The sequence below is a fragment of the Phoca vitulina genome, unplaced genomic scaffold (genome assembly GCF_004348235.1).
Source record: "Phoca vitulina isolate PV1807 unplaced genomic scaffold, GSC_HSeal_1.0 scaffold291, whole genome shotgun sequence".
Taxonomy (NCBI): Eukaryota; Metazoa; Chordata; class Mammalia; order Carnivora; family Phocidae; genus Phoca; species Phoca vitulina.
Window position 1 is genome coordinate 1 of NW_022589978.1, and position 25,025 is coordinate 25,025.

Sequence of the window (25,025 nt, forward strand, 5' to 3'; positions counted from 1 at the left end):
CCAAACACACACTTTTTCACCAGATACAAAGACCAGAAATACTGTATGATTTCATTTATGTGAAACATCCAGAACAGGCAAATCCATACAGACGGAAAGTAGGGGGGTACCAGGGGCTGGAGGAGACACTGCTAATGGGCACGGGGTCTCCTTGTGGGGCAACAGAAACGTTCTGGAAGTAGACAGACATGATGGTTGTACAACACTGTAATGTACTAAATACGCCTGAACTGTACACTTTCAAATGATCAAAATGGTGAATTTTGTCTCAAAAAAATGTTCAAAACAAAGCACAATGCAGGTGCTCCCACTCTGATGTGTGCATTTATTTATCATCAAAGAAAGCAGTGGTAAGTGACACCACCAGGGGTAGGAGGTGGCCAGCCCCCTCCTCCCTCACCCCTGTCAAGTCGGAGCTGAGGGAAGTGGGCACAGGGCGGGGGGCGGTTGCGGCGCCTGGAGTCCTGGAGACCCCGGGACGGGGCAGAGGACAGAGGGAGCCGGGGGAGCCTCCACGTTCACCGGATCTGGTGTGAGAACGAGAGGACAGAGGAGGCAAGTGGAGCCGAGTGGGGGGGCAGGCCGGCTCCCCTCCCCCCAGCGCAAGCTACCCAGCGCAGTGCCAGGGTCCCCTGGGGGGGGCGGAGGGAGGCTGCTCACCGTGTACTTGTCCCACTTCTTCTCAGGGTCATAGGGCTCCCAGCGACTGGCGGGAAAGATGTGCTTGTTCTTCTCGTACCAGCTGCGCAGCACCACCTTGCCTGCGTGGGACTGCGGGGGGACACGGCCAAGCCCTGCAGCTCACGGCCACCGGCCACGGACGGCACGGCTCTGAGCTCCCCTTCCCTCCGCGCCCCCCGCAGCCCCGCACCTCATCCTTCTCCACGGTGGCATCACTCAGCAGCCGCACGTCGTCGTGGACGTCGAAGTTGAAGAGCGGCCCTGCACGGAGAAAGCAGCCCTCGGAGACGGCCCGCCGCCCTGCCGCCCGGGGCTGGGGACTAGGTCCCGGGGGCACGGGAGGGGCCGGCCGGGGCACTTACCGCTCTTCCCTCGGGCCTTGGTGACAATGAAGTCATAGAAGCTGTGGTGCTAGGCGCAGAGGGCAGGAAAGCGGTGGCTGAGGACCCACCTCGGCTGCTCCCGCCCGCCGCCCGCCGCCCACCGCCCGACGCAGGCACAGCGACCCCCGGCGGCCCCACCGGCCCAAGCCAGAGACCCGGGCGGGGACGAGGGCACCCGGAGCCCACCGGCCGTCGCGCGGCCGCCCCGCCCAGGGCTGCAAGGACGAGAAGGGGCTCACGTGGGGGATGATTAAGTCCTCCTTGATGTACATGAGCTGCTCCACCCCCGCCGACCTGACGGAGGAAAGGCAGGAAGGCGTGGACGCGCCAGGCCGCCCCGGGCCCCTCCGCCTCCGGGCAAAGGACAGAAGCGGGCGCCCCCCCCGCGGAGCGCAGCGCCGCCGTGTCGCCCTGCCACCCTGCCCCCCTGCCACCGGGGCCGTCAGCCTGGGCGCCCCGGGCAGCGCCCGCCCCCTCGGGCTCTCAGTCCCAGAGCCGCCCACCCCGCGCCCTGACCTGAGCTCGCTGAAGTCCTTGCGCAGGATTTCCAGCGCCTTCTGCAGGAACTGCTGCATCGTGTTGCCCTTTTTCATCTGCGGCGGCGGCCCGAGCGCCGGGAAACAGAACGCGGCAGCGTGGAGGCCCCGGGCGGGGACCCCGCAGCCCCTGGCCCCCCCCACCCCCCAAGGGGCCAGGCCCTCTTGCCTGCTCCCCCCAGGACCCCCGGGGGAGCGCCCACAGGGAAGGACCTGTGAGCTTCTGGGGTCTTCCCAAGGAGCTCGGGGGGCCGCCGCGGTGGCCCGGGGAGCGGGGCGCGCTGCACGCCGCCTACCTTCACTGTCCGCCGGTGCCCAGAGCCATCCCAGTAACTGAAGGTGATTTCGATCTCCTCACCTACGAAGCACAGTTGCCCCTGAACCCCGCGGGCAGCGGCGCCGGCTCCCCCCGGGCAGGCCGCTCAGCGGGCACTCACTCTTGATCTTCTCCTGCTTGGCCTCCCACTCCTGCCGCAGCTCTTCGCGGAGCCGGTTCTCCTCTTCCTGGGAGAGGAAATGGGTCAAGGACGGAGGCCCGGGGCTGCGGGGGGCGCGTGGCACTGCTCGCCCGGAGCCCAGGCCTCTGCCGGAGCCCGGGCCGGGCGGCTGTTACCTCGCGGTCCCGGTCCGGCAGGAAGCTGGTGTCCACATCGGGGTTCTTCCCCAATTTCCTCTTCTTCGTGGTGACCTCTGGAGCAAAAGGCAACACAGGGGTCAGCTGCATCACGGGCCCCACCGCCAGGGCACCCTGAACCTTTGTTTCTCAAGCCTGAGCTCCGACGCCACCTCCTTGGAGGCTTCCCGAAGCATCCGCTCCGGGCCACAGCAGCCTGAGTGTGCTCTTCGCGGCGCTCCGGAGACCCAGCCTTTGCCAAGAGGCCCTGACCTCGGTCTCCGCCGCCAGCAGCTGGACACGGGATCGGGGACTGTTCTTACCCCGTCAGCTGGGACCCGAAGTGCCTTGGGGGACTTAAGGCATCAGTGCCAGCCTCCGAGGGCACCACGGCTCCTCTGCATGGGAGGAACAGGGCATCCCCAGGAGGCTGACGCTCGGGCAGGACCCCCCCTGCCAGGAGCTGTGCTCAGCATGCTTGCACATCTGACGTGCCACCGAGTCGTCACGACAGCGCCAGAGCAGCACGGCGCTCCCCGCTCCCAGGTGAGCAAACTGAAGCCCAAAGTCCCCCCAGGTGCCAACACTGGAGCCAGAGGGGAGGAGGGAAGGGAGAAGCGGACGAGGGCTCGGGCCAGGCTCGGCCCATCAGGGACTCTGACTTGGTTTCTGCAGTTTGGATGTGAACGAACTCGCACGTTGGGTCTTCAGGACCCGCGGACACTCTTACAGGTTACTGAGGACCCCAGAGAGCCCTTGTCTACGGGGGCGGTGGCTACCGATAGTCACCAAATTTGAGATTAAGCCGGAGAAACACCGAAGACTCAGGACCAACGAAGGCACACGCTCTGCTAGCTGTTGGGACGGTGACATCATCACGCTGCAAGCTCAAGAGAGACTTCGATGCCAAAGGCCCAGAATGTTTTCGCACGATTATGAAAGTGTTTTGGAGCTTGCAGACCCCCCGAAAGGGTCTTACAGACTCCTAAGAGCGCTTTTTGAAAACTGGGGACCTAGGAGACAAGCCTACGCTCCAGGGCCTGCCTGCGCGTTAGAATCACCCAGAGAAAACTCCCACACCAGTGCCCCATCGCAGGGCCCCCAAAACGAAACCACAGCAGGGGGGAGGAAGCACTCACGAAGCCCTAGTGACCCACAAGGACGTTAACAGCCGTCCCCCAGGTCCGTGCTGTCCAAAACAGTGGTCCCCGCCACACAGACGCATTGCTCATGGGATGCTACTAACTACTACTAAACACTGAATATTGCTACATAGTACTGAAGTGCACGTCACCTGTTTCGGCTCTGGGACCACACGAGACCCCAGGAGGCACAGGCTCTTCCTCCTGACGGCGTCAGCCGCTCCCCTTGAGGCCACCAGACCGGGCCTGCGGCCGCAGCATGCACCACCATCCCCTGCCTCAGTTCCCTGGCCACCACGCTTTCTAAACCAGCCCAGGCCCGCCGTCACAGCCCCCCAGGTCTTCACATGTGTCCCCTCCTGCCGGCTCGGCTTCTGGGCACACTCACCGCTTGACTCTACATTTCTCCACCCGCCGCCCCCGTCCCTCTGGTTGCTCATGAAATTCTCCTCACCCTAAAGGCCCATCTCAACTGTCCCCACCACAGGATGTTTTCCCTGGCCCCGAGCTGGCCCCGGACCCTTCAGCAGGGCACATACCGACCGATGGGACTCGAAGGCCCTGCCTCTGTCTGCCTCGCTGCTGGCACACGGGGGCCCCATGCTGGTTTCCCCCTTGCTACCCAGCCTTCCCGAATTGTCCCTGTCACCCCTTTGTCCCTCGGCCGAGAACTCTACTGTCCAGTTATGTTGCCCCTGAATGTCTGTGGCTGTATCAATTTACCCTGAAATGAATCAAACAGAATTAACGATTCGGTGTCCCAGCCACACAAGCTACGTGCCCGGGGGCCACCTAGCAGCACAGACACAACTTCAGGATCACCGCAAGCCCATCCTTCGTGGCACTTACGAAGGGCAGCTTCTGCGGGCTTCTTGATTGGGCAGCAGCCTCCCTCTGGCAGCCTCCTACACTGAAGACCCCAGGCCCCTGCCGAGAGGCCACACGCCTGCCTCTGACTCCCTCGGCCCCTGGGGGCAAGCCCCACCCCCCGGAGCTCAGCACGCGGTGCAGACTCGGCCCTCCCCGTCCTGCCCGAGGAGATTCGGGACCACGCACGGGGTGGGCCCGCAAGGCTGGGCGGTGGCTACGCGTCCCCGTGCTAGAGCCTGGTCCCTAGGACCGGCCTTTACCTTCCCTCTCCAGCTCCTCCTCGTATACAGCCGCGTCCTCCTCCTCATCCCCTGCCTCCTCCTCTTCCTCCAGGGTGAAGGACAGGCTGGAGATCTTCCGCTTGGCCTCCTTCTTGCGCTCCTTCTCTCGTAGCTTCTCCAGCTTCCTACCAAAGCACAGGCACCATCACGCACCACGTCCCCACCCTGAGGCTCCTTCCCTGACCCACAGCTGCCCGTGTGCTCAGTGTGGGGCCCGCGTGGCACAGGCCCGGAGCGGTCCTCCCAGCCTGGGGCACTTCAAGCTCATGGGCAGGCCCGCTCTCGAGGGGCAAGAACAGCCTGGCCTGCCCCGAGCACTAGCTGCATCTCGAGGGGAGGACTGCCGGCCGAAATGACAGGGACCCACAGCTGCAGCTCCTTCGACTGCTCTTTCTTGGCCAACTGCTTCTCCCTCTCCTTCACCAGCGCCTCCTGCTTGGCCTTCATATCATTCAGGGTCACAAGACCTGTGAAGTGAGGAGAGATGGGAGCAGGGGCCGGTCACCCGGAGTCAGCGAAGCGGCAGGCCTCCGGTCCAGGAGAGGGGGGCACGCGCGAGCTTCACTCACCGACGGTGCTGGACTTGAGCTCCGCCTCCACGGCGTCATAGTGTGCCGAGAACTTCTTGTCAATGTTAGACTTCATGATGTTCTCCTGTTGGGAAGGGAGAGGAGCAGTGAGGGCCACCCACCACCCCACTGTGGAAGTGGGGACCTGGGTTCCAGTCCCAGGTCTGCCTCTGGACTCACGATGATGTGACCTTGGGAAAAACGTGTCCTCTTTCCTTTGTCAAAGGAAGGTTCCATAGGTCTATGAGGGGCCCTCCCAGTGCTGAGGATGCCAAATGAGGTGGGTTTTTTGGCGACCTCCATGCTGTTCTGGCCCCTCCATGTCTCCTGCTGGGGACCAGAGTTCCCTCAGTGGCCTGGGGTCACAGGCTCTACCTGCCTTTGGTGTTTTTCATACCTAGCCTTTAAGCTGAAGGTGGAGACCCAAGCCAAGGGGTGACAGGAGAGAGTGAAGAGTGGTCAAGGGGCCTAGTCCCCCCCTGAGCAGTGTTGCTCCCTCTTGGCCCTAGATGTTGCCAACAGCTTCCCATGAGACCTCACTCCAGCCCAGCCCCATCCCACTTGGTACCACACAGGTCCCTCTCTGGCTGGTGGCCTCCAAAGGAGGGAGCCAGCAGAGAAATGCAACTCCAGCGGGCCAAACAAACAGTTCACACTGGGACAGCAGGGCTGGGTCACCAGCGGGAAGTAAGGTCGAGCCAGGCCTTGGCATGCGGCTGCTTCCTTGGGCCTGGCTTCCACAGTACCTAAGGTAGCCTGCTCTTCGGACAAGTCTCCCCAAAAGGCCCCAGCGGAGGAATCCTTTCTTCCTGACAGCCCACCACCACTGGCCACTGACTAAAGCCCTTAGTGAACCGCTCGCACCCCAGACACTGAACTCTGTCTTTGTCCCCGTGCAAAGGGCTCTGGAATGAGGCTCAGTGGCCAGTGGATTGGCCAGGGCCCGTGGGGCCTGACTTTCCTGGCATCCAGAGGCCTCGTTCTCAGGGCCGAGGGGCCAGGTACACGAGGGGAGCCCAAATTCCACCAATGGGACCACTGACTATGGCTCCGCCCAGTTGGAGGCTTGTCACAAGCTTAGCTCGTCTCAGCCTTCTGGGCACATTTTACAGATGAGCAGACTGTCGCCGGACCGCTTCTGCCCTTTGCTGGAGGTGAGCGAGCAAGGGTCCCGCCCCGCCTCGCCACCGGGGCTCTGCGTCCGCCCGCCGCCCCCCACCCCGGGTTTCGCGGGGCCCCAGAGGGCCGGGGCGGCGGGCGGCGCGCGTGCTCCGAGACGCCCCGGCCTGGCCCGCACCTCCGCGATCCGCTGCTTCATCTGCTCCATCTGCTCGCGCTGCTTCTCCCTCTTCTTCATCAGGTGCATGGCGCGGCCCGCTTCGCTCGCGGCGCCCTTGTACTGAGCCATGGCGGCGGCGGCGGCGACGGCAGCGGCAGCGGCAGCGGCAGCGGCAGCGGCGACAACGGCCTGGTGGAGTCTTAGCGACTGCAGACGGCAGCACCGTGCAGTCAGCTGACTCCCGCGCGGTGACGTCGGGCACCAGGGGCCGCCCCTCCGGCCGGCCCGCCCCCGCCCCGCCCCGCTGGCCTCCGGAGGCTGGACCCGTCCCTGGCTTCCTTGGTTCCCCATCAATTCCTCGACATTAACTCCTGGTCCGAGACTGGGTCCCCGGTCCTCCTTCATCCCGCTGACCCCAAGCCTGGGCCCCCAAGACCCTCCACTTCCTTAATGTTGAGCCCAGCCCAAGGCCAGATCCACACCCCACTCCAGTGCCCTTGCGGCCTCCCTGCCTGAGGCCACCCTGGCTCCCACTCCTTTCTTTCACTCCCCCACCCAAGACTGGGCCCCAGTCTCCTGTTTCCCCAGGCCGTGAAGCTGGGCCTGGGTGCCCTCTGCCTCCTCCTTGACCTGGACACAAGGACCCTGCCCTCTCCACTTCCACCCCTGCGCCCTAGGCCAGACCCCCTTCTCCCTATTTCCGCCACACTGACCCCAAGGGGTTGCAGTCCCGGTGCCAGCACTAATTATTTGCCGGGTGGCCTTGGGCAAGTCAACGTGACCTACTTCCTCCATACAGGTCCTTTTGGCTCAGGAGCTAATTCCCTGATGAAGGTGATCACCTTTCACACCCATCCCCAGCAAAGCTAACCCACAGACTGGAACCGATACAACGAACAGCCCAAGGAGCCGAGGCCCCGCCCACTGCCCAGTTTTTTCGGAAGCAAAACAAAAGATCTGGGCCCAGGTTTCAACACAGTTTTATTGGGAGGTTTTCTGTGAAATACACTAGAGGTTGGGGAAGGGGACACATTCACTTTGCAAGGTAAGGGTTTCCCACCACTAAGGGAAAGGTTGTGGGGTGGGGCAGGGCATACTGGGGTTTGGATCCATTTTCCCACCTCCTTCTGCTTTGCTCACATTTTTTTTTTCTCTCTCAGCAAATGCCAGAGAACACAAACACAAGAACAAGAAACAAAAACAGCAAGATCAACCTCCAACTGGGCCGCACCCAAGCCCTCTCCCCTCCCAGGCCGCACCAGAAGGCTGCGGGTGAGAGGCACAGTGCTCCCTTCTCAGATCGGGTGGGCCAAAGTTAATAAATTAGAATAAATTAACGAGGGGGGGGAGGAATGCAACTTTGTGCTGGGAGGGCCCCTTCTCTCCAACACACAAGAGAGTTGGTGGGGGGAGGCAGGGGGCATCTCCAAAGGCCACTACAGTGGGGGTAAGAGCAGTGGGGACAGAAGTCAGCTTTTCCTCCACGTTCTTCCCAAACAGAGCAGAAGAGTTAGGAGTGGAGGGGGGAGAGACACACACAAGGAAATGAACCCTCTTTTCCCAGAATAAGGAAGGGCCAAGAAAGAGGATGCTATCCAACCCCCCGTCTCCCAGACCGTCGCTAAGGTTAAGGATTTGGTCAGTGAATCAATGAGGTGGGTGACAGGAATGTAGAATGTGGTGGGGGAAGCAGAGAATGCTGGAAACCGGGGTGCCCAGCCACACCCATCTCCCCAGCCCGCAAGGAGAACAGACTTAGGTCAGGGGAGAGGGCACCAAGGGCTGGGGTGTGTGCGGGGAGGGGGGTTGTCAATCACTGGTCAGCTTCTCCAAAGACGTCATTCTGTTTGCGCTTCATGTTCTCAAAATCAAAAGCGGAGCCTGCCATGCGCTTGTAGATGTCTTTGATGTCATTGCAGGTTGTCTCGAAGTGTGTGGTGGCATCATAGGAGCAGGAACAGAACACCTGGAAATATCCAGAGCCCAGGGCCAGGATGAGTCGGGCAGGGGCCCTGGGTGGGCAGCTAGGAGCCGGGGCCAAGATGGCCTGCTTACCTGGCTCTCGGAACCATCGTCAATGGGCTCATATAAGTCACTGATGGCCACAAACCTGAGGAGCAGAGAGAAGGGAAGGGAAAGACCTCACAACAAGCCTTACTCTCCCTGGTCTCTGCTTCCCCCCCCCAGCTCCTTGGCTCCCTTCCTTCCCCCCAGTGAGGCCCCAGCCCTTCAGCCCCTCACTTCTGGTCAATGGGCTCCAGCAGCTCCAGGGCAGGTTCAACTTCCTTTTCCGGCTCTGTAGTCTCCACCGTGGTGCTGGCGATGGCGATGTACTTGCCCTGTGCAGCCACGTTGTGTGCGTAGGAGATCATGCACACGTAGATGTCTGCCCACAAGAAGGGGCTCCGTTAGCATGGGCACAGAGGGCCCCTGGAGGCTCGGCCCAATTCAGGCCTGCCTACCCACTCCTCCCCAGCCCTGCACAGCAAGCAGCATCCAAACCCACTCTCACAGAGGAGGAGAGTCCAAGCTACCCAATCGCTAGGGCCTCCAGCCGTGGGGATTGCTATGTAGGTCCCCATTCTTCCATGCAGGAATCAGGCAGACAGCCCCAAGAATGATGGGGAGAGGCAGAGTCACCCCAAAGAGAACACACTGGAGGAAGTCACCTGGGACTCAACCTACCTGACTTCCTGTTAACTTGGTTCTGGGGGATGATGATTTGGCAGGAGTTGGCGTCATTGGTGTTCTTGATGGGGTGGCTGAGGATGCAGATGATGCGGATAACCTGGCCGGCCTTCCGCACTCGGTCCGGAATGTAGCTGGGGTCACAGATCAGCTGCTTGCAGCGGGCCACCTGCGAAGACACCAGAAGACCTATCCAAACACTCCCCTAGGTGGCTGTGGGGCTGAGTCCACGCTGAGGGCTGGCACCGCACTCCTCTGAGCTGTAGCATATAGCTTCATCCTGTCCCTCAGGGACGTGGGCCCCCATATGCAGGGCTGGGAAAACCCTTCTGCTGAGACACTGTGCTCGAGAACACTCCCCGGACCTCTGACACAGCACGTGGGTTTGAGATACCTCTCACCAACAGAAACGGCTCTGTGGACTCTGGAGCTCTGGTCCCCAGCCCAAGGCTCTTAGACCTGATTAGCAGCAGACCCAGCAGAGCCAGAGTCACTGGGAAGACGGCCTCTAAGAAGGCCAAGCCCCACCCAGACCATCATGCTGGCACTGTGGTGAAGGCTTACCTCTCCCTCAGACTTCACACCCACCACCTTGCCATTCTCCATGATGATGTCATCCACAGGTTTGTTCAGCATGTATGTCCCTCCATAGATGGCACTCAATCTGTGGTGGGGAGAACGATGGTGGAGTCCCCGTCCCAGGAGGAAGACAGGGACTGGTGCCACTGTGCCCTCCCCCTGCCAGCACTGGGGTACAGAGAAGGCTGCCCTAGGCAGGCAGAGCTCAGGAGACCTGCTGGTTCTTCCCAGCTCTGTCACTGCCACAGACGCAGGACTGAACCTGGAGTGCTCCTTCCTCTCTGGAGCTTCAGCCTAGAATATTCTGCAAAGGGCTAGTACGAGGGTGGCATGAAGGTACAGCTAGCTCCTCAGGGGAACGGTCTGGGGAACAGAACAAAGGGCTCTGGAGAAGCCCTCTGACTCAAGGTTCAAAGGCCCCGGCCCAGCCCTGGTGCTGCCTGACTCGGGCTGGGAGCCAAGCGAGCCCGGGTGGTGAAGGCCTGCTTCTTCAACCCTGCACCTCAGCTGCCTGCCGCAGCACACCGCCCCCACCCTGTCGCCCAAGCACGGTATGAAGTAAATTAGACCACAGTGGGAAAGTTCGAAGGCTACAGAAATGCTCAAGGGTGCCATTTCCATTCTTGGCTTTCGTCTTATTTAGTATTGTCAACAGAAAAAAACCACGTTCTCACCTTGCAAAGCCCTGGGGCAGCTCACCAAGGCCGTAAAGTGGGTATAAATAAGGACTCTTTCCATACCGAGCCAAGGACTCACTGTACAATTTGATGCGGTTGATGGTCTCAAGACAGGGCTGGTCCAGGTAGCTGGGGGGACGGGGTCAAAAGAAGAGGCTCCGGCAGCAGCACGCCCAGCTCACCCCCACCCAAGCACCAGGCCAGCCTTCCCACCACCCTCTATGGCCTGGGAAAGACTATGGGTCAAATAAATGCACAGAAAAAACAAAAAAGACAGTGGATAAGCATGTGGCTGAGTGCAAGAAGTGTGCAGGCTGGGTCAAGGGAGCAGCACGCAGGCACGGGGAGGGCAGGGTGCAGGCCAGACGAGGGGCAGTCTGCCATGCCAGCTTCCTCTCACTCATCAGTGCGGTAGAGGGCCAGGGCATGGCCAGTGAAGTCGATGACATCCTGGCCCAAGTCAAACTTCCGGTAGACGTCACGCATGCTGGTGCTCTGGGGGTCAACACCCTCGAAGGTCTTGGGGTCATTTTCATCAAAGTTTGCCACAAACACCAGGAACTTGCGGAAACGCCGTTTCTCAAACATGCCCATCAGATCTGTAGAGGCAATGTGAGAAGAACCTTCACACCACAGAACATGAACCTCTCCTTCCCACAAGGCAGACCAAGAAAGCAGACACCCAACTCCCAGCTGAGTTTTGTTGCTGAGCACCGTGTAACCTTAAATTAACCCCTCTGCCCTTCTTGGCCTCAATTTCCCCATCTGTACGAAGAGGGGATTGGACTGGACAAGCTCTGAGGATCCTCCCAGCTCCAACACCTGGGGACGTTTCACCGGTCAAGTGCAACCCCTGTCAAAAGGCTGAAGTCTTTTAAGAAAGAGCAACCACCCATGCACCCTCTTTGCGTGTGGACTTCCCTCCTGGCATCCACTGTGAGGCTCAGGGCAGTCGAAGGAGGACAGACCAAGGGGGCTTATGGTACATGGGGAACGTGGCCTTGGGCAAGGGGCACCCTGCTCTGCCCCTCGCCATGATTCTCTGGCTCAGGGAACATGTACTCACTGGAAGCCAAGGCTTCAGTCTCGGTGGATGGCACCTTATAGATCTTTCCCCCTTTGTAGACAAAGCTGCCCTCCACCACCTTGAAGTCCAGGTAGCGCGTCACCTCCGTATACAGCAGCATCTTTACCAGCTGCCCTGTGGGGCGGTGGGGCGGTGGGGCGGTGGGGTGAAGGCAACATCAGCACAGGCCCCCCCGCAGTTCCCTAGCTGGTACGGCTGCCCCTTTTCTGGAGCCTGATCCTACTCTGGTCCTCCTACTCACCCCCCACAATACCTCTTTCATCTCTCTCACCATTGGCCATGAGGAATTTGGGGATCAGGTCCACGTTCCAGTCTCGTCCCCTGCCCATCGCCTCAGGGGGCCCCTCCAGCAACTGAAAACGCTTATACAGCTGCAAGCAGGAGAAAGAGAAAGAGAGGCACCTCAAGGACCAGCCCCTCCTGCCCCTGCCCCCCTTCCCAGAAAACCTGGGGAGCTACCCTGACACCCTATGTGAGAGGTTAATGGGGGATGGGCCCAGGCCCAGCAGCCTCACCTCCTCCAGGGGTGTGATGGAGGAGCTCTCACCCCCATAGTAGGGGTTCCGGTCCATATGCAGCACTTTCTTGCCGTTCACGGACATGATGCCCGACAGGATGCATTCCTGGGGAAGAGGGCAACACTCACTGCACTCCCACCTGCCCACATTCCCACCAGCAGCCCTGATTTGTTCCCCACCCTAAACCTGAGAGGAGAGCAAAGCTAGAGACTCGGCTCCAGGGAAAGCTCCTTCCACCCCTGGCTGGCCGCCTGGCCTAAAATCAGGGATGACAGTTTCATCTGACTAGTCTCTCTCATAACTTTGCTGACCAAAGGGTTGAACGACAGAGGAGAAATAACGAAGGTGCTGAGAAAGAGAGTGTCCACCAGACACAGGGATGGTCTCGCAACTACCATGCCAAGAAAGTCATCTACCTACGTAGGGCCATGCTAAACGGCAGAAAAGACACAATGAGCCACACAGGAGATCCAGCTGAACAGCCAAGGGCACCAGAAAGGGAAGTGAAGAAAGGCTGAACACTGTCCTGCAATCTCAGGTCCCACCCTGGGCTGCTCTTTCCTCAAAGGACGGGAGCCTCTGACCCTGTGCCTGCCCAGCCTCGGGAGGGGCTTCTGCATCCTGACTGAGGAAGAGGAGTCTCTCCAGGGGAGTGGTCCAACAGGGTTTGGGGAAGAGGGAAGATAAACACCCTCACCAGTTACTGTCAGCAGGCCAAGGACAAAGGCTGCAAATACTACCCAGCCTGTAATCTCCATGGGAAACCGTGGTGGGGTAGCGGGAATGTGCTCACTGGCCCCACTGCTCCTCCTTCTGGAACATTCCCTGGGTCCTCGGGCCCCATAAAAAGCCAGGAACGCAAGATGAGGGCCCAACCGGGCGAGACCCCCTTACCCAGGGTCCTTGTACTTCATCCCCACCAGAATTAGCGCAGGATGGGGGGGGGGGGGGGGGGCTGGGGGCGAGTGATGGGTGGGGGCCGGGTGGGCGGGGTCGGGGGCACGGGGGGGGGAACCTCAGGCCGACTTGGGGTGCGTCTTCGGGCCCAGGAGGCCTTGAGAGAGAGGGAGGGAGGGACTGGGGGGGTCGGGCCCGGGGAGTCGAGGGGGCAGCTAGGTAGAGGGGTGCTTCTCGGAGACGGGGCCACGGCGGAGAAAGACGATGTCGCGGGCGGGGGAGGTGGGGGGGACGTTGGGCACGGGGCTGTCTTTCGGGGGACCCGAGCTCCGGGGAGGCAGCGCCGCGGCCGGCAGTGACGGGAGGATGGAGTCGGCGGCCGGGGGCGGCAGCGCCGCGGGGAGGAGGGGGCGATGCGGGGTCCCGGGAGAACGAGGCCGCACTTACGGTGAGGCCGGTCCCCAGCACGATCACATCGTATTCCTCGTCCATGGTCAGGCCTAGCTGCCAGCGCGCGTCGCTCCTCCTCCTCCTCCTTCACCACAGCAGCCGCCGCCGCTGCCGCCGCCGCACTGGACCAAAGATGGCGGCGACCGACGCCGCTTGACCCCTCCGCCGCGTCAAAGAGTCCCAGCCCCTCCCCGCGTCCCGCCGCGCCAGCAGGGGCCACCGCCTCCCCGCCTCGCCTCCCAGGAGGCGCAGCCCGGGCCTGGGCCCCAGCACCAGCGCGGTTCCGCAGGCGGCGCCGCTCGCCGAGGGCCCTGAGGGGACTGGAGTGGGGCGGGCCGGGCGGGGCGGCCGGTGCTGCGCCCCGCGAGGGATCCGTGCGCGGGAGCCGCGCGCGACCCGCCCGCCCCGCCCCCCAGGAGGCTGGGCGCGGCGGGCGCGCGCCGCTGCGGCAGCCGGGGGCGGCCCCCTCGGGGTGGGAAGCCGGCTATTGTCACGACGGTCTCCCCCCGCCCCCAGGCACCGGCCGCCGCGCCCTGCCCGCGCGCGCCGCAGCGCCTCCGTACCCTCGCCAGTTAGGGACCCAGCTTAACGAGGACCCTCCGGCCTTCCCTTTGGCCTGGCTCCGTTACATCCGGGCGCCTCCTCCTGCAGCCCTTAGCCAAGCGCATCCCCTCGTGCCCAGTGCAGAAATGAGTGACAAGAGTTCTAAGCATGGCAACCTGTCTTTATTTCATTAAGAAGGAAACCACCGAGAAACCCAGGCTCCTGCCAAGCACCTGGCCGGAACATGCCAGAAAACCAGTGATCACACCCAGGCCAGCTGCTGCGGAGGTCCCTTCCTTCTCAGGCCACAGAGAGAAACCCCAGTGTACTGCTTACTATTAGCACAACATCAGCAAAGGACAATGACACCAGCCACGCAGGACAGTTAAACAGTACTTCCACCCCCCGAACTCCAGCTTCTAGGTGCTACAGGGAGCCCCACAAAGCCTGGGGAGGGAGCATTTGCTACACAAAAGCACTATAAACAGCAAGGGGTGAAGATGCAGAGATGAGAATAAATAAGGGGGAGGTGGGGGGCCCTAGAACTCATGTCCTCTCCCCCCTATGATGACTGGGCCTGGGGGATTTGTCTACTATCTATGAAGAATATGTACACCTTGTTGGTAGAGATGGGGGGTGGGAAGCCCCTCAGTGGGTTGAACAGGGAACAAGACAGGCTGAGGGGAAGTGGGGTTCATGCTATGGTAGGAAGAGGGGAAGCCCTTCAGTCCAGTGTGCCTCGAGGTGGGAAAGCAACAACTTGGACACCATCACGCCTGCAACCCCCCCCACAGGAACAGGGTCACACAATCTGGGTCAAAGAGATAGTGGGGCCCTTGTGGTCGTCAAAGCGGTCCATGGTCTTGAGACTGAGGATCATGTGTAAGCCATAGGTGAAGATGAAGAGCATGAACAGGGAAGTGAGCAGCCCCATCCAGATGCCTGGGGAGAAGAAGCCCGCACAGTCGCTGGCGTAGGAGAACTGCTCGCCGGTCACGTTGAAGGCTTGGATCTGTTAGGGGATGCAAAGGACCGTGTGGCCCCACACACAGGGAGACCCAGTGAGGGCTGGGGTTCCCAAGTTAGTGGGTAGTCCAAATCTCGTGGGATGAGAGCACTGCGGGGACAGACGTCTCAACTACATTCCCATCCCCCATGCCCAAGCCCAAGCCCAAGCCCAAGCCCAAGCCCAAGCCCAGACCCAGAGATGCTCAGACTCATCCGGTCTCTGCTCCCTCCCTCCTGCTATCTCCAGTCTGGGCCCCACGTTCCCTACCTGGAAGTCCTGAAGAGTCATCTGCCAGAGAGAGGGCTGCAAGTGGGGCACGAGGAGATTGCCATTCTTGCTAAGGCTGCTGACATACTCGCAGTGAAAGGAGTAGACACTGGGCCCCGTGACCTGGGAGGCATTGAACTTGGCAACAGAGCCGTTGCTGTGGATTTCAAGGCGCTCCATGGTAAACCAGTGCCGGGCAGACACTGGGTAGAAGCGGTTGGCCAGAATGAACCTGAGGGAGGCCATGTGGGGTGTCAGGCAGCTGGGCAGGCTGGAGCCATGCCGGCCTGCCCACATGTCAACCGCCCCTCAGACTCACCTGAATGTCACTGTGGTACCAAAGAGTTGTTCATAGGTCAGTGAAAGCCTGCAGGACCAGAGTAAGAGGTGAGCTGTCAGGCTCTGGAAGGGCCTTTAGCATCTAGCAGCAGAGCAAGTCCCTCAGGTCTACTCTACCTCAGAGCCACCTTGAAGAGGCAGTGTCCTCACCTGACAAATGGCAAAACTGAGGCCCCATCACATCGAGGTCAGAAACCAGCACCCAGGTTCCCTACCTCCAGCTAAAAGCACCTTCCTCTGGTTTCCCTGAGCCCACTGCCCCTCCTTTCAACTCCCCCTTGGGATTGCTGAGAAGCATAGATTGGACTTTGGGGATAAAGGTGGTCTCTCTCGCCACACAGGGAGGGTACAGAAGCCCTCGAAGAACTAACTCAGGCCTGGTAGACACCCTTGGGCAGTCACCCTGAGGCGGTTCAAGGGTGGGGTGGGAGAGAGGAGTATCAGGTTCCCCAGTGATTGGGCAGTGTTAACAACCAAGGTTCCAGGCAAGGACTAGAAGGCATGGAGAGACAAAACTCTGAGCAAGCCCCATCCCAAGAGCCCTCCACCAGCCCCACCCCACGATCCCACCTGCTTCCCACAGTGAACGACCCCCCCAGCACACACACCCACCTGCAGTGACAGGTACTTGCCCTTACCTGGCAAAGGAGTCATTCCAGAAGGAGCCCGTCAGGTTGAGCTCCTGGACCCCAAAGGTGAGGGAGGTCAGGTCCTCCCAATGGTCCCTGTATGCCACCGAGAAGTTCTGGGCCCAGAACAGGATCCGAGGGGCAGTGTCATTGTAACTCACAGGGGGATGGACCACAGCTGCCACTGACTGTTTCTGCAGCAGCTGACGACCTAGCCCCCCAGCCACCATGGCTACATCACGGGCCACCTGCACAGAAAACCCACAAGCCTTCTTTCAGCGGCCCTGAGAGCACGGCCCAGAACCAAGCCACCTGCCCTCACTGTCCCCACCGGGCACCCTCTCCAGCAGCTGCAGTCCTACTACTCATACTCAGAGGCCCTTCCTCCAGGAAGCTCTTCCTGGCTGACCCCTAAGCCGCTGAGATCTTCCTAGTCTCTCCAAATTAGGAAAACTTGGGATGTATTGTCTGAATACGCCAGCCCATAAGGCCCACTGGGCAAGATGGAAAGCTGCAGCCTGGAAGGAGGAAGCATGACTTCCCGGTTCATCCTCGTCCCCCCACACAGGCCCAGGGAAGAAACCAGCCCCCCTAAGGCCCTCCACTCTGAGCCGTACACCCTCCAAGCCCACTCACCATGTGGCCTCTGCCCACACCTCCCAGAGCCCTGCCAAAGGGTACATTACATACCCTGGAAGGGCGCACCGCTGTGAGGGCCGCTGTGTATGGGACGTCTTCAGACCGGAGCGTGCTCAGCACCTGCCCAATGACCTCATCTGAGGAGCAATGGGGAGAGCAGAGAACCAGGTCACGGGCAGCTACTTACAGTAACATCGCAACGCCTGCTGGACACCGTCTGGCCGTCCCACAGCACGAGACAGCAGACATGAGGCTGTGCCCTTCCATGTGCCACATTAGTGGCCTCTCTTGATGCTGTTTAGTGGGATCACCTCGTTGAGGTAGGGACCACCAGATGTCTGCACTGTCAAGTCTCCCACCCCTGGCAACTGACATGTCCTCTGTGGTGGGACACTGAGACCTTCACAGAGCTGGCTCCCATCAACCTTCACTGGTGTTTTCAGTTTCCATCAAGGATCCCTAAGAGCAGCTACTTCTTACCCCCCCTGCCCCCCCCCCCCCCCCCCCCCGGGATACCTACGGCCTCAGTAGTCTGCTCCTTAATGCCAAGCCCTAACTAAATTAAATGAGAAAAGACCGAGAGATCTAGAAAACTCCAAATTCACTTATAGGTTTTCAATGACCTTTCCCTGGGGAATGACTGTCCTTTATAGCAGAAGAGCAGTCCTCAGCACTGGTTTTTGAAACACTGCTGGTCTATTAAACCCCAAACACTAAGATTCGCACTGCTGGAGTGGAGACTGACTCCACGGGCTCTCACACGGAAGGCCCCAGCTGAAGAGGGGTGAGGCCTGGGGGGGGGGGTCTGCATTTCTCTGCTCAGCTGCCAGTTGTTCTGAGAAGCAGGAGGGCCACCCTGGGAGTGGAGAGGGACTCAGGAGCTCTGAGGCAGCTCTCTGCAGCCAACGGCTAGATGAGGCTAGAAGATGTGTGCCCTCCCTGGCCCCACTCACCGTTGCCTGTGAGAACTTCCCTCGGTGCCATCAGACCTGAGCTGCGGAAGGGAGGCAGCGCATTAGAGCCCCGCAGTCCAAACAGCTCCCCACCGCCTTGGGACACCTCCCCTCCCCTCCTCCAGGCCACCGTCCTTCCCTACTAGCCCCATTCAGCAGCGCACTCTAGTTGGGGGGGCTCTGGAAGCCACGCTCACTCCTCCCTCTGCACCTCCGCTCACTACATGGCCCTGCCCTTGCCCCTTCTGCCCCAGCTTCACGGTCGCACTCAGGCCCTGCCAGCCACTCTGTGGACGCGTCCCAGCTAGGGGAGTTAGCCCCCCACCAGCAGGGCCCACGTCGGCCTCACTCAGTACCAGGCACTAACGCCTGATTCACCGCTGACCAGAGGCCCTTCCCGCCTCTTCTGGACATACAAGGCACGTCCTGATATGGCTTCAAGGTACTGAACAGGAGGACTGTTGCCTCTGGCTGAGTTGCGCTCACCGCTCTCTGGGCTCCGAGGCTGGGACATACCTGGATGTGTAGGGCAGGCGGATGAGCAGCAAGGCCGGGAGGCTGGCATTGAGTTTCAGCTCCCGCAGGGTGGCCAGGTCCACATGCAGGGGGCTGGCGCCGAGCTTCTCCTGCAGGTAAGTGGTCAGAGTGCTGACCGCATACCAGTCGACAGCAGGAAGCACCAGAGAGGAAGGGGCCAGGTCCAGGGCATTCTGGGGGCCAGGGAGAGGCAGAAGGATGAGTTAGCAAGGGACCAGTGGGCCTGGGCCAGCCCCCAAACCCCTCTGGCAGCCCTCTCTGGCAAGGCACACCCATACCCACACCAGGGTCTTATTCGAGGTCAGGAAGAAGACACCCCACATTCCTGGCCCCTGACACCTCAGGCCTTTCTACCCCCAAAGCCAGCACCTCTGGTTCCTAAGGGGACAGTATTTATTGTGTTGGGGGAGGGAGTGCACGGCAGCCCCCATGGCCCTTGGCTGAGAGAGGACTCTTACCTCCAGGTTAGCAAAGGCACTATCCTGCTTGTTTCCAAAGACGCCACCATAGGCTGTGAAGTCCTCAATGCTCAGCTAGTAGGGAAGCAGAGAAGACGCCTCAGGAGGCGGGGCCAGGGCAGGGGCAGACACCTTCCCTGCCCATTTGCAGGGACAGCAAAATCTCATTTACAATCAGATAGGTTCTGGTCAAAAGACTGAAAAAAGGCACGTTTGGGGGTAGGGAGTGGAGGAATGGAAGGTTCTCTTTTTGTCTTTCAGCATCCTCCTGGTAGGGTGAGAAAACATGGAAGGTAGTCATGGGGTTGGGAGGAAATCTGCGGGCAGCTGACTTGTGGTAACCTCAGGATTAAGAGTCAGCCACCTGCCTTCAGATGAGGAACTGGGTAGGGAATAGGGAAGCTGGGGGAGGGGTTGGGGGCAGCGAGGAACAGTCACTGCAGGCCCCTCCCGCCCCGCCACCGTCCCATCCCACCCCCAGGGCGGAAGTCAGAAAAAAGGGGAACGTGCAGGCCAGTTGCAATGGCTAGCACTGCCTATGTCCAGTCTGGACAAGATCCTTTTTAAAAGAGAGCAAGAAGTTCCTTCCCTGCCTGGTTTTGGTGGAAGTGGGGAGAGAGGTGAAGATGTTGGAATATGCTGGAGAAAGCACTGAAGTCTTCTGAGCACTGCAGACCACAGTAACCATGACCACATTCCTTTTCCTCTACAACCTAGAGATGTCCTTCAACTCCTGCCCCTCCACCCCGACTCCCAGCTTCCTCTGGCTTTTCCCAGCTAGGCCCAGAGGCAATCTTAGTTTCCCTAACCTCATTCTGTTTAGTATACACACTTGCCCAGCCTCCTCTCCCTTCTAGACAGGAATCCTAATGCTGTTGGGCTGCCTGGGTTCTCATTCTGAAAGCCCAGGAACCACTGTGTCCTCTCGGTACTCCTTGCTCAAGACTGCCTAAAGCCTCCTGCCACATTTAGACTGCAACCACCCTTCTCCCCCTCATCGCCTGGCTACCTGGCTAACCATCCCCTACCCCTTTCTCTCCCTCACTACACTCCAGCCACACCAGCTCTTTCATGGGCTCACCAAGAGCACTCCTTGCCCAGGGCCTTTGCACCTACTGTTCCCTCTGCCAGGAACGCTCTTCCAGCCATACCCACATGGCTCTGTCCCTCCCTCCATTTAGGTATCTGTTCAGATATCCTTCCTCAGTGAGCCCTTGCCTGATCATCCTTATCTTCAACAGCCAATCAATCATTCTGTTCCCTTGGCCTGCTTCCTTCTTCTCTGAGAACTATAGCATTGACATTATGTCATACACCAACTTAGCATTTACCTGTTGCCCTCACAAGAATGTCAGCTTCCTCCAGGTAGGGGCTTGGGTTATTCTGCTCACTGCTATGTCCCCAACACCTAATGCCTGGTACATAGTGGGCAGTCCATATTTGGCAAATGAATGAATGGATGAATGCCATAAGGGGACCCCGGATAGATGTTTTACAAGGATTGTAAGAATTGCTCCTCAGTCTTCTGATACAGGTGGTATCTTCATTTTACAGATGAGGAAACTGGCATTCACAGATTATCTCAGACGTCCAAAGGCTGGTAACTAGTAGAACGAGCACTGAGGTCCAGTCTAGCTACATTATTCACCACCTCGTGGAAGGACTACAGCACTATCCGCCCACAGAGCAACAGAGCAAGACCACAAGAGGAAGGAGCCACACAGGCCACCACCGAGGAAGGAATAAGCAGAGGCTCGATAACCTCCCAAACGCCAATGCTACACTGCCCTAGAATCTGCTCGTGGTCCATATGCTTGCTTTGGAGGCAGAGACCTGCATGGCAGGGAAACTGTGTGCCAGAGCACAAGCGGGGGGTGTCTCACAGACTCAGGCTGGAGCCAACTGTGGTGTGCATAAGCCACGGACCATCAGCCAATGGCTGCACCTCTACCAGCCTTAGTTTCCTTGGCAGTAAAACCAAGCTAATGGCATCAGCTTAGCACAGTGCATATGAAGCACTCGATAAATGATCATTTTTCGATTATCTCTATTATGATCATTAAAGTTAGAATCACAACTCTGTCACCCATTAGCTGTGTGACCCTAGGCAAGTCATTTACCGTCCTTGCGCGTAAGTCTTCCCATCTGTAAAGAGGGCTGATAATCCCCACCACACAGAGTAGCTCAGATAAGCGCTTGGTACTCAGTAGGCATCTGGCCTCTGACCCCGGGGCTTCAACCCGATTAAGTCAGTGCCATTTCAAGGCCCTCCCCGTTCCCACGGAACCGTCTCCTGCAGGCCTTCCCAAGAGAAGAGCCACACGTCCCTACAGTTGGGACAAGGTCACTGAGGCTTCCCGTGGGGAATGGGCCTCAGTGTCCTGGGCGGAGGGGCCTGACTGCTTCCCGATGACCGAGGGAGAGAGGGCCGGGGCGGGCGCACCTTGTCCTGCAGGAACAGCAGCACATTCCGGGGGCCCAGCTCCAGGGCGGGGTCTAAGTAGGTAGACAGCTGCATGTCGCTGGTGATGTGGCCCTCGTGGGTGGTGGCCGCAGGACCCCACAAGTCCCTGGCAGGGGACAGAAGAGCTGCTGTCAAGTGGGGGCGCACGGCTTGGGGTCTGAAGCTCACGGGCTCCCGTCGTGATGCGTGGGGCCCCGAGTCCTGGCCCGGCTGGCTCGCTACGGGCCGCCGAGGAAGGGACAGCTGCCCCCTGCCCCCCTCGGCCGCCGCCCGCTGAGGACAGCCCTGGAGCCGGGCGAGGGCACCGCAGCCGCCGCGGCGCGCAGCGCAGCCTGCCCCGGCCCGGCCCGCCACGCTCACCGGTCACTCGACCACAGCACCAGCGGCACCTGCTGCTCCGCCGCCGCCACCGCCATCAGCAACAGCGGCAGCCACCGCATCTGCCAGAGCGCTGGGGCCTGCCGCGTCCCCGCCTGCACCCGAGACGCCGCCATCGCCGCCATCACAGCCTCGGCCTCCCCTGCCTGGGCCGCCGCTGCCGCCGCACATCAGGTGACCGTCGCCCCCGCCCGAGCTCCGCCCCGCGCCACCATTGGCTCGGGCGCAGGCCTGCTCGCCAGGTCCACAAATGATTGGGCTAAGATCACGCCACTCACGGCCGCTCCTTTTCACGGATTGGCTGTACGTGTCTCCAGGCGCGCACGCTCCAAGTAGGAAAGGAGGCAGGGCGGAGCTCCGCCGGCTCCCACCGCGCGCCGCTGACACCGCGGGCTCCAGACGGGAGTGGGGCGGGGCTGGGACTGTTGCGCTCTCTCGGTCTCCCCCCCGCGGGGCTTCGCGTCTCCCTGCTTTAATCTTCCTTCCGCTTAAAATTTCCTACAGATGGACTCTCCCTGAGACAGGTGAGGAGAGAATGTCCAGAGGAACGTCCAGCACTGAAAATGGGCAGGGAGGAGGAGGGTCTAGAAGAGAGATCAGAAAAGGAGCATCAAGGAGGAGGGGAAGAGCCAGGGACAAGTGTGGTTTCAAGGACACCAAGATTAACAATGTCAGTGTCAACTGCTGCCAGGAAGCAGGTGAGATGAGGACAGAAAACTGTTTCTGGAGACTTTGGCAAGAGCGATGTCAATGGGAGGAAGGAGACATGGTTGTAGATTGTCTTTTCTCGAAGTTTGCTTTAAAGAGAGGAAAGAGTGACAGCTAGAGTCAGAAGGTGGGAGACACCGCCTCAAACGAATTGGAAGACTTTTTATCTTTTTCTGTGCCATTTTTGATTTCTCAGATTGGTGACTATTAGAAACAAAAAGCGGGTAACTATAATCAAATATTGAACTCCTGTTAAGGATATGTACACTGATTGATTTAGGAGGAGGTGAACTGATGCCCGCAACTTAGTTTGAAATGCACCAAAAATAAAATGGAGGGAAGTGTGACTACAGATAGGTTTGTGAGAAAGCAACAATAGTAAAACGTTAATGGCAGAACCTAGGGGGTGGATCTATGGGTGGGCACTGTAAGCTTTTTTTGACCTTGCTATATGTACCGGATTTAACGGTGACCCCCTGGAATTCATTATCCATTCTGTAAGTGTGACCTTATTTGGAAATAGGATCTTTGCAGATGTGATCAAGATAAGGTCATGCTGGATTCAGGTGGGCCCTAAACCCCGTAACTGGTGTCCTTATTAGAAGAGGAAGATTTGGACACAGGGAAGAAGGCCACGTGACAATGGAGACAGAGTGTTGCAGCCCCAAGCCAAGAAACCCCTGGACCTGCCAGAAGCTGGAAGAGGCGGGAGTCTTCCCTAGGGCTTTCGGAGGGAGTGTGCACCTACCTTGATTTTGGACTTCTAGCCTCCAGAACTGGGAGAGAAGAGATTTCTCTTGTCTTAAGCCAGCTGGTTTGTGGTAATCTGTTACAACAGCCCAAGGAAACCAATACACTGTATGTTTGGCATTTTCATAATAAAAATATAGAGAGAAGAAAGTATGATAATGCCCATTGTCGGCAAGGATGTTGGGAAGTAGAGTCTCACTTACACAGTGGTAAGAGGATCAATTAGTAGAACATTTTGGGGGGATGATTTGGCAGCATCTAACAAACTGCAAAATGTGTATGACCTTTAACCAAGCAGTTTCCCTTTTCCGGATCCAGTCAACGGAAATACTCAGCTGAGCACAAGCTGCATCCACAGAGAGGTCCACTGCGGTACTGTATGTGGCTGCAGTTAAGCTGGGTGCTCATGATTGACACCGGGACGCTACACCCAGCCGCTGCGGCTGCCGCCCCTGCCGCTCAAACACCAGGACATTTGTGACTTAAGCCAGGAGGCTGCTGAAGAAAAGCACCACACGCAGGGCCATGCCTCTCGTTAGCAGAATTCGGCTTGCACGCAGAGCCCTTGGTACAGTGTGGGATCCCGCAGGGGGGCTGGATGCCGGGAGCCAGCTCACAGTGTACAGCAGGACTACTGCCCAGCCCTGTGTGGCTGACAGCTCACTGATTGCCTCTGCTTGTCAGAGAAACTGCTTGAAAGAGCTTGTGGTTGTGGTTGTCACAAGTGTGGCTCAGCCTGGGACAGTGGCAGTTCTGCCTGGGGAGAAGAGGTGAGCTTGACAGGACATGGTCGAGGAAAACAGTGTTCGAAGGTGGCTCTTGGGTCTCTCTGAGTTGGGGACTGAGAGGTAAAGCCAGTTGGGAACAGTTAAATTTAGGGTGTTGTGGGGCCCCCAAGTGGCAATGGCAGTGTCCAGGCCAGCTGCAGGGAGGGGTTTGCACTGGAGCTTATTCTATCCCCAGAGGGCTTTGAAGCCCTGCTGCCATTATCTGATTTTTATTTTAAAGGGCTGATCTGGCTGTGGTAAGCAGAGCAGACTGGAGGGGGTAAGAATGCTAGCAGAGACCAGTAGGAGGCTGTCGCCTCTCTGGGAGAGAGATGACAGGATGACAGGAGCTTGGCCAGAGTAATGGAGGGGCAGAGAGAAGGCTAGAGAAACCAGAGGCTGGTTCCTCGCCATTGGTCTGGGACTGAGGTTTGACCAAGTGGCATGATGGCAGGATGGGGGCAGGGGCCCTGGGAGCAACTGAACTGAGAAGTTGGAGCCAGAACCAGAGCTGGGGCAGCCAGCGGTGGGGAAAGGAGGGACCAGCCCACCGCACGACCCTGGGGCTCAGTTGCACTCCCTCATTCAGTCACTCACCGAAGTCCCGGAGAATCTGCCTGGGCTGGTGCCCAGTGGGGAAAGAAACAAGAACCCTAAATGGCATCCCAGTGTAGGTGAAGTCCTCCAGGCCCAGGACAGACCCAGCAAGTCACACAGTTTGGGAGGAAAGTTCTATGACAGTGCCACAGGAAGGAGTAGAAGAGGTCAAGGGCAGGGATGGACGCCCTGGGGACCAGGAGAAGGTGACACAGAATGACAGGAGCCAAACTGAAGAACACAATAAGCACTGTTTAAATCAAGTTTTGAAGCAAAGGCTTTCTCACAAATGTGATCTTGCTGGCCGGCAGTGTGGTCGAAATGCTCTCATCCTCAGTGGGGGAGCTCACCTGTTGCTGCTTTTATTCCTCTCTCAGTTGTCAGAGGTCCTTGGAGTGGCGACCCTCGAGGCTTCCTAAACGCTTGCTCTGGGCCAGGCACTGAGTCAGACTTGGACCACCCCCCCAAAGTTCACAATCTGACCTAGAGGAGATGCAGGACAGTAGGTCACAACACAGGGTGATGGATGTTGAAAAGGGGGAGAGAGGGCCCGGAGGGAGGCACAGAGAGGGGCACCCGCTTGAGGCTGGTCTGACCAGGAGGTGACATCTAAGCTGAGTGACTCACACCGATTGTTGACAGTACCGATGAGGACCTTCTGTCTGTGGGCTTCATCTTTAGGGTAAAAGCTTCAGGAATTCATTAAAACCCTTCTGGGCCCTCATCACCCCCGTGTC

General features: G+C 59.2%; 3 protein-coding genes across 3 annotated transcripts; all 3 read right to left on the reverse strand.

Moving 5' to 3' along the window:
• Positions 1 to 61: 61 nt before the first annotated feature.
• On the reverse strand, positions 62 to 6,583 carry LOC116629116 (protein FAM50A). Its single transcript, XM_032399412.1, has 13 exons — positions 6,373 to 6,583; positions 5,076 to 5,160; positions 4,874 to 4,973; positions 4,486 to 4,631; positions 2,214 to 2,290; positions 2,038 to 2,104; positions 1,897 to 1,958; positions 1,581 to 1,657; positions 1,304 to 1,358; positions 1,044 to 1,092; positions 872 to 942; positions 661 to 771; positions 62 to 527 (listed from the first exon to the last, which is right to left on the reverse strand). Exons 1-13 carry the CDS (start codon positions 6,481 to 6,483, stop codon positions 519 to 521), a joined length of 1,020 nt encoding a protein of 339 aa, XP_032255303.1. The 5' UTR covers positions 6,484 to 6,583; the 3' UTR covers positions 62 to 518.
• A 734-nt stretch (positions 6,584 to 7,317) lies between these two features.
• Positions 7,318 to 13,557, reverse strand: LOC116629117 (rab GDP dissociation inhibitor alpha). The gene is made up of 11 exons (XM_032399413.1): positions 13,248 to 13,557; positions 11,901 to 12,008; positions 11,657 to 11,756; positions 11,365 to 11,499; positions 10,699 to 10,897; positions 10,296 to 10,427; positions 9,607 to 9,706; positions 9,040 to 9,211; positions 8,596 to 8,740; positions 8,410 to 8,464; positions 7,318 to 8,320 (listed from the first exon to the last, which is right to left on the reverse strand). Exons 1-11 carry the CDS (start codon positions 13,290 to 13,292, stop codon positions 8,168 to 8,170), a joined length of 1,344 nt encoding a protein of 447 aa, XP_032255304.1. The 5' UTR covers positions 13,293 to 13,557; the 3' UTR covers positions 7,318 to 8,167.
• A 396-nt stretch (positions 13,558 to 13,953) lies between these two features.
• Positions 13,954 to 21,651, reverse strand: LOC116629118 (V-type proton ATPase subunit S1). Its single transcript, XM_032399414.1, has 10 exons — positions 21,449 to 21,651; positions 21,068 to 21,194; positions 18,625 to 18,699; positions 18,146 to 18,339; positions 17,630 to 17,670; positions 16,728 to 16,813; positions 16,047 to 16,285; positions 15,389 to 15,436; positions 15,070 to 15,301; positions 13,954 to 14,805 (listed from the first exon to the last, which is right to left on the reverse strand). The coding sequence occupies exons 1-10, from the start codon at positions 21,589 to 21,591 to the stop codon at positions 14,596 to 14,598; spliced, it is 1,395 nt and encodes a 464-aa protein (XP_032255305.1). The 5' UTR covers positions 21,592 to 21,651; the 3' UTR covers positions 13,954 to 14,595.
• Between the last annotated feature and the right edge of the window lie 3,374 nt (positions 21,652 to 25,025).